The sequence below is a fragment of the Hippocampus comes genome, unplaced genomic scaffold, assembly GCF_001891065.2.
Source record: "Hippocampus comes isolate QL1 unplaced genomic scaffold, H_comes_QL1_v1.1 scaffold164, whole genome shotgun sequence".
NCBI classification, from domain to species: domain Eukaryota; kingdom Metazoa; phylum Chordata; class Actinopteri; order Syngnathiformes; family Syngnathidae; genus Hippocampus; species Hippocampus comes.
The window spans coordinates 5,564-22,088 of NW_017805005.1; the positions used below are offsets into that span (position 1 = coordinate 5,564).

The 16,525-nt window shown below is 42.0% G+C and overlaps 1 protein-coding gene across 1 annotated transcript in view; it reads right to left on the minus strand.

Moving 5' to 3' along the window:
• Positions 1-2,255: 2,255 nt before the first annotated feature.
• LOC109509614 (coiled-coil domain-containing protein 85C-B-like) overlaps positions 2,256-16,525 on the minus strand; it is a 32,381-nt gene continuing 18,111 nt past the window's right edge. The window contains exons 2-3 of the mRNA XM_019859447.1: positions 4,588-4,667; positions 2,256-2,713 (exon numbers count right to left, since the gene is read on the minus strand). Of these exons, the coding sequence (XP_019715006.1) occupies positions 2,498-2,713; positions 4,588-4,667 (296 nt within the window). The 3' untranslated portion in view covers positions 2,256-2,497. The remainder of the gene's footprint in view (positions 2,714-4,587; positions 4,668-16,525) is intronic.

Genomic DNA, 16,525 nt, shown 5'->3' on the forward strand with positions numbered 1-16,525 from the left:
TGGCTTTTTTTTGGTCAAAAATGCCCTACTATACATGGTCGTTTTTTTTTATTTAAAAACGCCTTCCTATACATGGTCGTTGTTTTGGGCTAAAAACGCCTTACTTTCCATGGTCGTTTTTTTTCCGCTAAAAACGCCTTACCATACATGGTCGTTTTTTTCGGCTAAAAACGCCTTCCTATACATGGTCGTTTTTTTCGTCAAAAAACGCCTTACTATACATGGTCGTTTTTTTTTTTTTAGTTAAAAACGTCTTAGTATACATGGTCGTTTTTTTGGGCTAAAAACGCCTTCTGATACATGGTCGTTTTTTTCGGCTAAAAATACCTTACTATTCATGGTGTTTTTTTTTCGGCTTAAAACGCCTTACTATACATGGTCGGTTTTTTTCGGCAAAAAACACCTTCCTATACATGGTCGTTTTTTTTCGGCGAAAAACGCCTTTCTATACATGGTCGTTTTTTTGGGGCTAAAAATGCCTTACTATACATGGTCGTTTTTTTCCGCTAAAAACGCCTTTCTATACATGGTCGTTTTTTGGGGGCTAAAAACGCCTTACTATACATAGTGGGTTTTTTCGGCTTCTTTTTCAGCTAAAACGCCTTACTACACATGATTTTTTTCGCTAAAAACGCCTCACTTTCCATGGTCGTTTTTTGGGGCTCAACACGCCTTACTTACAATATACACGTATATACGTGGTCGTTTTTTTTTTGGGGGGGGGCTAAGTACGCCTTACTGTGGTCGTTTTTTTCAGAGATGAAAGTGGACTTTTCTGAAAATTCCGGAATAAATAAATAAAGGTATATATACACACACACACACGCGCACTTGGCCAATCACGCATGAATTAGTTTACACAAAACGCTATTCAAATACTCGACATTCAATGATTAATCTTCCTTTTGTGTTCACACGTGTACCCTTTGTGGCTTCCGTTCGGGCCGAAATTTCGAAATGTCCAAGATATGGCGAGGCCATGAGAATGCGAGGCAAGGGTATTACTGTTGTGGCGACGCCACTCAAGCTCAGCGAGCCTCAGTAGTCGATAGTCCGCTGCTCTCTGCTGCGCGTGCGTCAGCGCGAACATGTACGCAAGCGCGTTTTTTGATTTCAACCAATCAGCGTCGACGCAAATGACGTCACACACGACAACAGCTAAGCTAAGTTAGCAGAGACGACACTCGAAGTCGGACGGACACGATTTTCTGCCAATCTGTGTTTTTCCCTTTTTGGCCAAATATATTTTTTACTACAACTGTCTTGTTGACGGCGTCTTTTATTCGTTACACTGGGGTTTAGCGGGTGTGTTTATAAAGAGACGAAAATTGTTTGGGGACTATCCCCCACGTTCTAGTTGAGATGGTATAACCCAAGAGGCAAAATGACGCTTGCTACTGTTGTTGCGAGTTGCCATTCGTTCTACTAAACCATTAGTCAAACGCCATCATGTCTTCTGTCGTTATTACACAAACAAAAATCTATTTACCGTTACTAGTGTTAGTGCCTCAATTTGGCTACGCTCGTGACAGCAATACAACGAACTCAAACGCGTCTTCGTTCAATGTTGTCAACTAATATCCGGATTAATTTTATTATTTATTTTATTTTCCTCAATTCTCCGGAGAAATTTTCATAAAAATTTGAAAAACCCGGAATTCCGGGAAAATCCGGAGGACTTTCATCTCTGTTTTTTTCCAGCTAAATAGCCTTACTATGCATGGTCGTTTCAGGAAAAAAAAATGTCTTACGATACATGGTTGTTCAAAAACGCCTTACGACACATGGTTCTTTCAGGGAAAAAAATGCCTTACTATATATTATTTCTGAAAAAAACACCGTAATCTTTCTTTACATTTTTTTTTTCTTTTCAAGACACTGTGCTATACACGATCATTTTTTCAAAATTAGAGAGCCCTAACATGAGCATGAGAGTTGCAAGTTTAGCCAATTTCGCCCTTGTCTGGGAACATTCACACCTGGTCTCCTCACGCTTGCTTCTTTGCGGGTTAATATGCACACGTTGAACGGTATCCAGGGAAAGGTCAACATTCCTGTGATAAGAGACTTTTGTTCCCTTCAAGCTTTAAGCAGGAAGTTTAACAATCACCAAGAGCCCCCCTCTCCCCTCCCTCGTAAACTTTTTTTTATTCAAGAACAATGATTCCCAAGAAGAACTGCTGTAAAGAAAGCACTCAATGCATTATTGATGCGTGGCTCGACCTGCGTCGCTCTTGTAGTCCCAAATATTTATGCCGCCGCTGGCAAGACGTCCTGGCAAGCCGGGACAAGAGCAACTTCTCCACCTTGCAAAACATTTGTGGACAACAAAAACCAAAAGAAACGGCATGGACCCACACACACACAGACAGACGTGAAACTGAGTAATGTTTCAGGTGTATTCAAACCTTAAACCTAACTAAATTGTTCAGATTACAGAGTTTGGGGGGAAAAAAATCGAGAGGCACAAGCCATTAGCTGCTAGTTTATCTTAGCATCAAGACAACAATGATGGCGATAGAAAGCCAATTGGTAAGTTCTCCGCAAATGTGAGGTTCAGTGTGACTTTTGTGTGTGTGTGTGTGTCCACCCTTTGCAGGTGAAACACCGAAAGGCTGAGCTGAAATTCCACCACCAGAGAGAGAGAGAGAAGCGAGTGGAAAACAGTTACCTTCTTCATTTGTATCTGTGATAAACTATAACGGCTATGAGCCTGCAGAGGGAAAAACGGCAAGACTGTTGTCAAGGATTTGAGTACAGTGACTACAGAATAACAGCAAGTCATTCATAATTTGGTTAGAAATAAAAACAAAAAACCCAAAAAGAAATAAGTAGGGACAGTGCGGTGAATTAAGTGCAGTAAAAATTCTAAACTGAAATGCGACAGTCCACCACAAAAAATAATACTAAATAATAATTGTGTACAGTCCTGTGAAATTTGAAGGGGCAATGGTGTTCAATCATTTTATTTCAAATAAATATTAACATTTTGTAGGTAAGAAGAATAGAGCTGTAACAATCTCGGGAAATAATTTTGCAATAAAAATAAATAAAATCCAAAAATGAAGCTGGAGCCAGTCCAGTGAAACCAAAAAGATACTGCAATAAATATGTTAGCAATATCAAGGGGAAAAAAATATCGTGCAAATGTGTTTAAAAACAAACAACAAAAACAGGAAAAATAAAGACATGCAATGGATTGACTGAAATCCAAATGAATCAGTGAAACATTCCGTCTGCATTTCAAGTGAAAGAAGTGACTTGCCGGCAAAATTCGTCATCGTCGTTTATGATGAAAGAGAACAAAAACAGAGGTGACGTCTGTCAGACATTTGTGAGCGCGCCGCGGTTTGCGTCTAATGAGCAATCCTTACGTCTCCGCACAGACTGACATGACCTCGCCGTGAACCCCTTTCACTTCCCAAAACGACCCCTTCCCCCTCCCGCCTCCACGTTGGCATCTTCCAAAACGTGGGCGAAGTCATCGGGAGGTTAACACCGCTGGATCGTGTCATTTCGCGTCTGCTCGCTCTTTTGCCACAGGGGGCTAACCGACGCTCACCATTGAACCCTCCGCCATGAATTAAACATGGTTAAACACCGAGACGCACGCAGGCAGAGAGACGCCGACGACTCTCATCATCTCGTGTTGTGGGTGCTGCTCAAAAAAAAAAAACAAAAAAAAACACGCTGCTTCTGGAAGAGTTCAAACACCGGTCGCCGGCGGATCTTTTGGTCGGCTGCCGTTTGACCATCTCTGCAACATCACAGTCTGCATCAAAAATACTTAAACCATCATGCGCCATGAGATCGATTAGCACTCGCCGTGAAAAAGACATGTTTTATTTGCTGATGCCGATTCCGGGATTTGGCTGCAAAAAAATTAATCAGCTGATGAATCATCTGATTAATTCAAATAAATGCTCTATGGGTGCGATGATTAATCGACAACTAATCGGCAATCAAATTAGTGGCTAATTATTTTTGGTCGTCGATTCATCATTTAGATAGCTTTTTTGGGTCAAAATCCTCAAAACTTCAGCTTCTCAACAGTAAAGATTGTCTGTGTGTTGAAACAAAATTAAAATGATTCAGATACTTGTACATCAAATCAATATGCTCCATTGAAATGAAAGGCCATGAATCAATTCCAGCCCCTTCAAAAACAACTCATTTTTTGTTCCATGCTTTTATTCAAGATAAATAGCGCTGTGTTGTAAAACATTTTTTGAAATGGTTAAAAACCAAATGTTAGGATAATTTAAGGTCCACTATACTGTTTTTAAAGGGTGTGACTTGGCGAGTGCCAGTTTTTCAGTTGATCGGCTCCATGCTCCTTACGAGTGCTTTCATTTTGTATTTGTGTGTTTGAACGTTGGTCCCGTTCAATAAAGAGCTGAACGTGCTACACTCACCACGGCGGCTCTGCTTGCCCACTTGTGAGGGCATTATAGTCAGCACCTTAATTGACCCCCCCCCCCACCTTTTCCCCCCCAACTTCACTCAATCGGAAAGGTTTCGGTTCAAATCGAATGTTTTGGGCAATTTCGAATTGAATCGAGGAGAATCGTCACTGTGATGCCTCACCTGCGACAGGAGCTTATTGTTGTCGTCCTCCAGGATTCGCACTTTGGTCTCTAGCTGCCGGATGTAGTTGGAGGAGGAATCTGCAGCCGCAGAAGAAGATGAAGAGGGGAGGAGACACCATTAGCATTTCAAAAGATGTCAAGACGGAGAACACGGAAAACGACGAGGCGGCAGACGGCGCCAGAAGGCCCACAGGAGTCCACAACGGTTGGCACATGAGAACCTTCACAAACTTTGGGGAGTTTTTCCAAATGTAATTGTGAGCTTTTATCTTCAGAATTTCTATTTCAGAGCGGAAACGTTTATATAAGTCAACCATTTAATTTTGTGACCTGGGATAGGTCATATGGTTAAAAAAAATAAAATAAAAACGGAATTAAAATAATTAGGGAATAGCATAAAAAACATTTAAAAATTGATATAATTACCGTATTTTCCGCACTAAAAGGCACACTGGATTATGAGGTGCACCTTCAATGAATGGCCTATTTTGTAATTTTTTTCACAAATTGAACGCACTGGATTACGCTCCTTCCGTTCGACTCGAGAGACGTTCATGACCGCCTCCGAAAAACATAAATTAACGATTCCTTCAATGAAACTCCGAAAATTGAAAATAATGCATCAAAACAGAAAATCAAGCAAGGAAATCTCAAAATAAATTCTTTAGCCCCCCCCACAGAATTTATTTTGCCATTTTGGTAAGTGTGCATTTAAAAAAAAAAAACACCACAGCTCTCCTTTCTTCGGAACTGCAACAAAAACTTATTTAATGAAGCAGCGACACAGTTCACTGAACCAACAGCAAGTTATAACATTGTAAGCATGTCTCCAGCAAGGAGCCATATCTTGGGGTTGACATATTACCCTAATGACCGTACACAAGGCGCACCGGATTTTAAGACGCGCTGTGAGCTTTTAAGAAAATGGAAGATTTTTCGGTGCGCCTTATAGTGCGGAAAATACAGTATATAAAATCAGATTTTAACATTTGATGTTCATAAAAATCATGAAGAAAAAGTGACAGTGACTAAAAGTGATTTAAATTTTTTTTTTTTTTTTTTTTTACAAAAGCCTCAAGAAATAAAAGATTTTTTTAAAGATGCATATAAAAGAATGTATTTATGAAATTATTATTTCAGTTAGACATTAAATTTGGTGAGGCAAATATTTAAAAGAATTTTGAAAAAAAATAAGTGTTTTGGTAAAAAGCTAAAAAAATAAAATAAAAAAAAAAATCACTTTCAGTTTAAAAAAGTTTAAATGTGCAAATGAAATAATCACGCTTGGCCAAACCCCCGTCAATGCAAATGTGTTCGACCTGCCACTCCGCTTTTCATCTCTCCATGTGGTCATGTGATATCTGCACTTGGAAAAGGAGGGGACAAAAAAACCCAGCTGTTCAATGATGTCTGTTTCAAAAGCATAAACATTCCCTGGGCCATTATCCCCGTCTGACCCGATGCCCTCTCCCATTCTTTTCCCGCCACATGTTTCCGGTAAAAAAAAAAAAAAAAAAAAAAAAAAAGCAGCAAACAAGCATCACACACCCATCGCATCGCGGCAGAATTTCCTCGCTTGCCGCTGTTGCTCGCGGTGGCGGGTTCAAACCGGGGACAGGAGCAGAGAAGTGAGGCGCGTCATCCCCCAGTCCCTGTAGGTGGCACCGAGCCTGTTCTCCCCAAAAAAGCCGCGTTTAATTTACAGCGTCGCAGTCTGACGGCGCGTCGCGAGGGATGGACAAGCTTTTGTTTGCTAAGTGGAAAGACAGACAAAAAGACACCTGACAAGACCCTTCGCTTTGGCAGATTTGACTTTATATATATTTATATAAAAGTTCGAAAAGTTTTCTTTGGCATCGCATAACGCAGTGCACCCCCCGACTTTTATCATAGTTTATCATTCACACACCCCCACCTATTCGTGTAACATCAATGCTAATTTGTCATATTGTAAATGGATATTGGCCCATTACCAATTACGTTTTGACGGTTTATCAAGGTTTGAAAAAGTCGTGGTTTCAATACTCGCTAATACTTAGCTGTCACGGAGAATGAGCTGAGGGGACTTCTAAGAAAGTTACAAAATGATTGTCTGCTCGCAAGGCGCCTCGAAGTTAATCTCCACCATGAACTTTCCTCCTCCTTGATGAGCAGAAACGGGAGGGGTGAGCAGTTACATATGGCAGAAAAGGCGGGAGCAACACAACACAGACAACAGACATGATGCAAACACTGATATTTTGTTGCTCTGTTGATCAATGTGCACCGTGCTTAAAAAAATAATTAAAAAAAAAAATGGTGCCAGTGGCTACTAGTTAGCCCCAAGGACAACATTCACAGCTTACGCTTAACATGGTGTATATTTCTTCTGTCCTACATATTTGATATTTTGTTGAAAAATAAAATGTGTTGAATGGGCAAAATAAGGCTATCTTTAATTACCAAAATATTTTTTTAAATAGGTCATTTTAGAGCTGTAATTTTAATACCTTGATACCGAGATTGTTTTTGCTCAGGGTAATCATATTGTCAGAATCTGATACTGGCCTGTGCCTGGTTGTTTGAAATATATAACATGTAGCTTGACAGTAAACTGAGAGTGGCATTAAACATCTTGAAAAACGTTTTTAAAAAAGACTGTATACCATTTTCGGAGCATATACCCCGAAAAATGAACGATGTCTCATTATACACCTTGACAACTGCAGTGTTGTAACACACAAGCAGCGGCGGCGTGCACGTATGAAGACTGGCCCGCCGCTAATCTCCAGGTTGGGCCTTGTGACCCGCTAATCTGGACTCATCTGATGCCGGCCTGACCTTTGGCTACCACTCAAGCCGATTAAGATGAAGGTTCTTCACAGACCAATGAATGTGCATCCTTGTTTGTTTAAACTGGTATCTTATTGGCCGCCGGAATGTCAACAGGAAATTCGGTTCTACGAGTGGGATTTATTCAAATTGCGTTTGTCCCACTATCAGAAATGTTAAACGGACAGACTGTATTGATACCGTCACTTCCTAGTTGTTCTCATTTCAGAGCTAGTTTTTTTCTCAGAGGAAATACAGTCGACTCAAATCATTCGTCTCAATATTTGTTTTCATTGTTTTAAAAAGAACACATGATTAAAAAAAAAGAAGTCAATAATTTTGTAATAAAACTGAACCAATCTAAAATTTTAAAAAAAATTTAAACGTAGTGGTCGGCCCACAGGTTGAGCTCCAAGCAAGCATTCGCTCACTTCCTGGTTATCCACCAATCACAGGTGACCGCTGCAATTTCGAAATACACACTAAATCAGTCCTTTTTCCGCCTCCTCCTCAGTCTTTTATTCGTGGGATTTGTCAGCGACCACGCCGCATGTTATACTTCATATTAAAATGTGCTTTGACAGAATCGATTATTTGCATTTGCATTCATTTCACTGGGAAACGTTGCCTCAATTCACAATGTAGTATAAGGAGGTTGAAATTAAATGTAGGTGTTTAATATTCATAGTGTGAACCTCTAATAGAAGCAGTTATAAATATTTTTATGGGGCATCAATTCATTCCCCCCCCCTTTTTTTTTAAAGGGATTAGCATTAATTTTGTTTTATTTTTTTGACAATGACAACTTATTCGTCGACAACCCGATCGAGCATCTGCTTTGAACGCCACACACGCTCGACCCCCGCATGCAAATCGCCTGTTTCGTGGGTATCAAACGCAGGACTTGAATCCTCACCGTGGGGGGGGCTGCGTTTAAACCTTAGCGTCATGTCCGAGTGGTCCGAGCGCTAATCCCTCACTGAGGGTCCTCCTCGCACGCAAAAAAAAAGAAAAAAAAAATGCTTCTAATACTGTACTTATAACAAAATATTTGTCTACTAAATAAAAGCTCTCATCTCCATTCCAATTACTTTCAAAGCGCTCGCTGGGCCAGCAAATCAGAGCCCTTTCTGCTTCTCGTCCAAGAACCCCCCCCGCGCTCCCCCGAGGACGGCGGTCCGGCCGAAAATAAACTCATTAGCCGACGGGGCGGGAGTGGGCTCGCTCGCCGCCGTTTTAAGAGGGGCCGTTTTTACTTCAGCATTAGCACGAGCAAAAAGTAGAGCAACATTCACACCTCGTGTCGACTCTCTCTCGCGCTCTTTCTCACGTGTCTTTGTGTGTGCGTGCGGTGACGCGGACAGTGGCACCATCCGCCCTCCCCTGCGCCCGAACCCCATCCCCAACCGCACGTCGCTTTCAATCATGTCAGTGCGCCGCTGTGACCCACTTCCAGCAGCCTCTCTTTTCCAACCCTGTTGCCGTACTAGCGTGCTGTGCCCCCCCCATCTCGTCCCTCTCTGACCCGGACAGCATCCTTTCTGGGTGTACGGTGGGTAGAGAAAGTCTACACACACCCATTGAAATGCCAGGATTTCAATGCCAGGAGCCTTTTACGTAGGGATGTGGCTGTGTTCGGAATTAACCAAGCACATTCCAACTCATCTTGATTGGCGGCCACAATTTCATGTGCATCTGACTCCATATAAAGCTCAGTTTGTCTAGGAGGCTTTTCATGACCTTGTTTTGCTTTCTCGGAGTAGCCCGACGGGTTTTCTGCTCACACTGACTAGTATTGGGAGCTGTTCATAATTCCTCTCCAGCTTAACAAGGCATTCAAAGCATAATGCCGCCGACCAACCATGCTTGACTCTAGGTAGGGTGTAGCAATTTTGTCATTTAAATAAGGGGTCCCCAACCCCTGGGCCGCGGACCGGTACCGGTCCGTGGGTCATTTGGTACCGGGCCGCACAGAAAGAATAAATAATTTACAATTGTTCCATTTTATTCATTTCGGAATCTGAAAGATGTTTTATTTCGAAAATTTACCGGATTCTGCGTTACATCCATCTACAGTATGTCACTCTTGACGCAGGTCAAGGCGGGCTTCTCGGTCACGCGATAGGTTACCGCTGAAATGAAAACCGGGAGCTAGCAAAATGAGTAAAAAACGTCTTTGGAAAGTTTTTTTGGGAAGGGGAAAAGGCCCAGCCAGGAGGAGCCAATGACGTATTTAATAAAGCAGCGACACAGTTCACTGAACCAACAGCAAGTTATAACATTGTAAGCATGTCTCCAGCAAGGAGCCATATTGGGGTTGACATATCGTAATGACCATAAACAAGGTGCACCGGATTTTAAGGCACGCTGTGAGCTTTTAAGGAAATGGAAGACTTTTTGGTGCGCCTTATAGTGCGGAAAATACGGTATTTCATTGTTTTTCAGCAGACTTGGACAGATGTAGTCCTCGCTATTTACTTTCTTTTGTATTTGAGACTAGTCAAAGTCCTACCTGCAACCTTTAGTTTAAACCACGAGGGGGAATATCACTGTTTGTTTTTGTAAATCTCCAAAGAATTCCAAAATAAAAATAAAACAGAACATCAGGTCTTTAGAAAGCGCTGAGGTTAACATACCAAAAACAGTAAGAACAATTTTCTGAGCAATACAATTGCTCAACACTGAACTTGCTTCAGATAATAAACAATAAATAAAACAGACCCTTAAATCCCAGTGCTGTAAATTAGCACTTCAAAAATAACACTGTTCATCATGACAAACTAAAAGTGCTGAGATAAACAATCAATCACTTCTAGTAGTCTACAGAGGACACATCAACTATGCCTCATACGTGGGGTGTTCTCGAGTTTAGTTTGCCGAAGAGCTTTGCTATGTATGGCTCGCTCGCTATATTGCTAACGCTTTCGGTGCTAACGTTAGCTGTGGCTGCACTCGCGACTGGGTGCTTTGCATTGATGTGGGAGGCTAAACTTGAGCCGCTTCGGTGGTACGCAAACTCCTTCTTACAAATTAGGCACAACGCTCGACCTTTATCAACTGTGTCGTCAAGGGCGTTTTTGGAATGCGAAACAAGCCCCAACAAAATGGCAGCCAATCAATGTCCGCTTCAGGCTGTGACTGACAGTTGTTTCTCCACCCTCAGCAATTCAAACACAGGAAGCCAACACATAAAAAGGGCTATTAGAAAAAGGCAACCCACCTACAGAAACAATAAAGGCAGAGATTAAAATTCAGATTAACGCAATTAAAAAAAAAAAGTTCTGTAATTAATCCCAATGCGATAATTTGACAACTCTAATTAATTTGTTGTATTTATCCGTCACACCTTCAAGGCTGGTCCCTGAAAATATTGTCTGACATTAAACCGGTCCGTGAGGCAAAAAAAGGTTGGGGACCGCTGATTTAAATAATATATGCATATAACACAAATCCAGCCTTGGTCAAATCTTTTCGAGTATGAAGTCAATTTGCTGCGTTGATGCAAACAAAGTGAAATATAACATCTGTTTCTCCACAGTCCCACTTGTCCACTTTGTTTCCACCATCTGCATCTCGCCTCTCCCCCCCACTGGTTGCCCGAGACGCACCCTTTCACCCGTGCACTCTTTCCCACTCCCCAACCCACGGGACGACGGGCGGGACGGAGTTTACGGCGGGTCAACGTGAGCCGTTCCTCCGGGAGGCAGATTGGAGAGGACGGGAGGTGAGCGGCGTGTCAGGCCCTTTTCAAAACAAATAAATCCCACATGGAACGGAGCGTTGGTGCGCCAGCGCGGCCGTAATCAAAGGCGCTAGGGTGAAACAATCCGGGTTTGTGGGTGGGTGGAGTCATCTCCTTCATGTTTTCAAGTCAAAATCTTCAGACTGTTTAGTAGCCTGCTGAGAACGGAGATCCCGGAGCTTTTAGGGATGCACTTTCATGTGCTCCGAGGCAGATTTGGGAGGCTCCCCTGTGATCAGACTGTGTGCTCGGTATGGGCAATTACCTCAAGATGTTCAAGGGAAAAATGGCACTCAAAGCGCTCCGATCAAAGTGCTCTGATCAGACTCAGAGCGGTAAACTGTTCGCTTTACAATTCCGAAGCACAAGCTGTATGACACAAGCTGTATGACGTATCAGTCATACTACAATGAAGTGTTTTCGACGGTGAAATTACATGAAAGGCTTAAAACAATAAGTGATTTTAAAATACGCACGAAATTTAAAACAGCATGTCAAGGTTATTAGACTTATCTAAATTCAAGGACTAAACCGACAAAATATTTGTGAATTGAAAAACATCTTGTTAATAAAAAAAAAAACAAAAAACAAAATCCGTATTCGTCAATTATTAAAATTAACATTTTTAAATTGAAAAGTGTGATGTCACTATAGAACATACTGTAAACAAATTGCAAATTACATACAGCCGTTAAAAAAAAAAGTGTTTATTCAAATAAATTGAAACTACTAAAATATTTTTGGGAAAAAAAATGTTTCCTTTATTTCATTATTTAAAAAAAAAACATCTTTCTTGTTTGTTATTATGTTCTTTAAATGAGTAAACTATTGGGGAAAAAAAATCTCAATAAAAATATTGAATCTCTTAATTAAAATGTCAACAATGACCTCGACCATGTTCGGGATTCAGCGCTGTTGAAAATCAGAAATTTAAATAATTCAATTTAATTTTTAAAAAATACACACACACACGCACAAAGATCTACCTTAACTTAAAAACATTTAACTTAGTGTTAAACTACTAATTAAGTGCATTATTGTATTTTATGATTCAAAATATATTTTATGAAAAGTGTTTCATGAAAATGACTCATTCATTATAATGACTCAATTCTACCCGCAATAAATGTGTCATTTTTTATTTATGGTTCGAAATGAAAATACAACGAATGGAATGACTCGAATCGTTTTGTTTTCTCAACGCAACTCCCTCGAGTGATGTTGAGAAACAACTGACTCGCTGACACAAACGGAGGATGTAATTACCGTCCCCTCCGCCCTTCACTCAATTTGCACCGAGGTCGCCCGGGAACGCGCTAATGTTGCCACGCTCGTTGCCGCCTATTAAGTCGAATTTACGTCTGGCGTCTGGGAGCGAGCCGCCTGTCAAGCGACTCCGGGCGGGGAAGAGCGCGGCGGCGGGGATTTTTATTTATAGCCGTCGCAAGACGCGCTGCTATCGCACGCGGTGACTGGTCCACCCCCCCTGTCGCCTCGATTGCCGTCATGGATGACGCCTGCAGTTTTGATCACGTGCACACGTTGGAATAAAATGGCAGGACTTGTTTGCGGTATGTTCCGACAATGCAAAAAACAGAATCACTCAGTAATAACAGCGTCACGGTAATGCGAGATATATAATTTTTTTTTTTTTGGCAATGCGTCTCATGTCGAGAATCTACGGCATTTGTTTGGTTGTTTAGAATTTGGTAATATCCATTTGAATTTCTGTTAGCCCAACGATGGAGCTTCACGTTCCACGTTAGCTATTACGCGTTAGCGATACGGTTTGGGATCAATACTTGCAAAATTCCCCAGTGAAATGAAATGTCCCAAATTTATTTTATGATAAATAAAAATAGCGCAGGCTAAAATAGATAGCGTTCTCATTTTGTTGAATACAACGGTTAAAAATTCGCCAATTTCAAAAGAGCTAAAATCAGCCGATGTAATCAGCCGGTTTATTAATTGATGAGGCCCTGGTTAAAATATACCAATTTCATCACAACAACAAGAAGAAACGGCCTCATCAAGTATCTATGCTTGGTATCGGCGAGCACTCAAAGTAGCCCGACTTCAACTTCCGGCTGCGTGGATATTTAGTGGACCCCGAGTGCGATGTGGCCTTAATCCTTTGATTAGGCTGGAAGAACAGCAATATGGAGGCCGTTTGGATTTAATCCCGCGACATCAAAACCCGTGGGGGGATTATATTTGCACCGCAATCTTAATTACTGCCCTTGTGCGTGCGTCCGTGCGTGACCGTGTGCACGTTTGGGCTGGCTATTTACACAGCGAGATAGATTAGCGACGGATTGCTCGGAGCTATTTGTTTGTTTTGACTAAAGGAACGCCGCAACACTTGCTCTTCTCCTCTCAGGATGCAGACGTGCGCTTGCCGGGGAAGGAACAAAACGGGAAGCGGGAACGCTCGTCAGTTGGAAGGATGTGATCCGACGCGGCCGCGTCAGAGAAGCTAATCAACTCCATGGCCGATCGATCGGAGGTTATATTATTGCAAACTCGGCCTACAAAACTGATCAAAGATTTGATTTAGGAAAAAAAAAATGCACAAGCGTACTTCCGTTAACAACACACACTAAACTTGCCGGCGCCTCAACAAACAAAGTCTCTGTCTCTCTTTCAATCATTACATGCATTTAAAGTCACAGATGGATGGCAAACCCAAATGGACAAAAATAAGACCTGCACCTCACATGCATGTTTTTGTTCACTTTCAAATATATATGAATAATAAAACACTTTTGCTCATTTTTATCTGTTGTGTGAGCATTCGGGACTTAACACAAAATACTGCCTTGACACCAATTACTACTTTCCTATGAGCCAGGGCTGCGGCGCCATTTTGTTGCATTTGAGAGCGTTACAAAAAAAACGCAAAGAGGCGGCGGGGGAAACAGTATATGTCACCGGCGTAAATAGGTGAACAAAGATGTCACTGTTGGATATTTTTTTAGCGCGATTGAATGAAATTTCAGTCAGCTTCGAATGATCTCTGGCAAAATGATTGCGACTCACCGCGTTAGCGCTCAAGTGATATTTATGATCACAGAGGTCGCCACTTTCAGCCAGCGAACGTCGCGATAAACAAAAGCTTCAATTTCCAGCAGCCTCATTCCAGCACGTGTTGCCATGGCGTCAGCGCCCAGAGGTCCCCGCCCTCCCCCTTTCATTTGCATAAATCTGCATAGTGGGCCGCTTGCGTTTTTGTAAGAGAGCGGCGCTGAGCTGGCAGAGGTCATGCTTATGTAAGCAGAGTCAAAGAGCGCACGGTTAAGGTGGCGAAAACACTGCCGGCTAAGTACAAGCACTCAAAGCCTTTTTTTTAGTATCCCGCTCCCAGCATCCCGTTGGCCGCGTGGGACCCCTGACAATTGCTCTGTGACATTTTTCGTTCCAGCCACATCAAATAAAAACGAATATATTAATCGCTACCTAGTGGAAAAGTAGTACATTTGTGACAAGGAAGTATGTGGTACAACTCGGCCAACAAAAAGGTTTCTGTCTGCTTTGGGATTACAGTTTGTGATTACTTTGGGTTGAAACTATGAATAGAGGCTCATTCCCTATCGCTGAAATGAAAACGGTTTCTCATCAGCACATTTGATTACATTTCCCCCGGCGGACAGATTCTTTCCGCGACAGAAAGGACAAAAAGGTCTCCAAATGATGAGACCCGATGGAACAACAATTCCCTTGTGTCACGCGGAGCTCTGCCCCCCGCCCCTCCCCGATGAGACGGATGAAACGGTGCATCGGCGGCGCTATTAGTGCACTAATTGGCGGCCGGAGAGCGAGAGGAGATTGCGTAACGGCTGCTCGTCACTCTCGGCTCAAATTGGACGGATGCTGGCCCAGTTCCGTAGCCTTCCGCTGACCCCCCCGTGCTGGAAAGACTGTTGTAGCATGCATGTAGCGCTATATGCTAATGGCTACCCATTATAGAACCTTTGATCAGTTTTGTAGGCCGATTGAAAACATTTTATTATTTAATGTTATGTTAAGTTTTTTTTTTTTTGCTGTAACATGAAACTGAGCAGAAGCTTGTCGGAAACAAGTACCAACAAGAGTAAATCAACAGAACTGTGTGTCGTTACCGTAATCCAACAACGTCATGGATGTTGACTAAGTAATAATGTATATGCCTATAAATATTCTTGTATGCTCAGTTTGTATGTTTTACTGCTCCATATATATCACAGTAGTCGTTGACTGAAGGTTTTGAATTACCCTGACACTAATGTTAATTTCTGTTAGCCCGTCTACAGTGTTTCACATTAAAAGGTTAGCTTTAAGCTAGCGGACTTTCTTTTAGACACAATATGTTTGGGGTGAATGCTTTTCAACCGTCAATTAGTTTAGTTCTGTTCTATTTTACACGTCAGTTTGACGCGGAAGCTAAACTGTGAGTGAGAAACTAACTTGAAGCTAACACGCTCAACCTCTGAACGTGATAATTAACTGAGCAACCGTGCTCCTCAAAGCGATGTTACACAACAGTCTCCCTTTCTTGAGAGTGAAATAAATGAGAACACGCACTACGGAACACTTTTTAAAAAGTGTTTTCGAAATTGTAAAATGTGTTTTAAGAGTGTGGGAAGGAACACAAACAATATTTTTCATAATTGTCTCTGGATGGCCGATTTCACCGGACCGGAATACTTACGAAACATCTAGCGTGTATGTGCGCGAAAGATCAAAGACAAGAAAAGTCAAGTTACATAAACGCCGCCGACTTCCCGGTGGTTGGGGAACATACGTGACCTGACAGGCCAAATCGGGGGGGCCTCAAACGCTGCTGCCACTGTTGCTTTAACGCCGTCATGAGCCAAGACACACGAGAGCTGCATCCAGGACGACTTGTTTTCTTTCTTTTCTTTCCTTCTTCCCACACTTTGATCGGAGCTGCCGAGCATTCCTGACATTGTCTGATCTTGTCTGACCCTTTTCCCTTGAAATAGACCCCAAGTGAGCGGCGGGACTTAAAAGATCAGACTGGAGGAAAATATTTCACTGATTGGCGCGTTTACCAACTAAACCAGGGGCGGGCAAACTTTTGGTCCAGTGATAGTCATTTTGCTCCGATGCTTGTTGAGTACCGTATTTTCAGGATTATAAATCACTCCAGAGTTTAAGTCGCACTCGCCATAAAAAAATGAAGACAAAAACTTGTCAGTCGCACTGGAGTACAAGTCGCATTTTTACGGGAAATTTATTGGATAAAATCCAACACAAAGAACAGACATGTCATCGTGAAAGGCAATTTAAAATAGAGAACAACGCGCTGAATAAGTGTACGATATGCTAATGTTACATGACGCAGAAACAACGAGGCCAACGTGCCTGGTATCTTCACGTAACA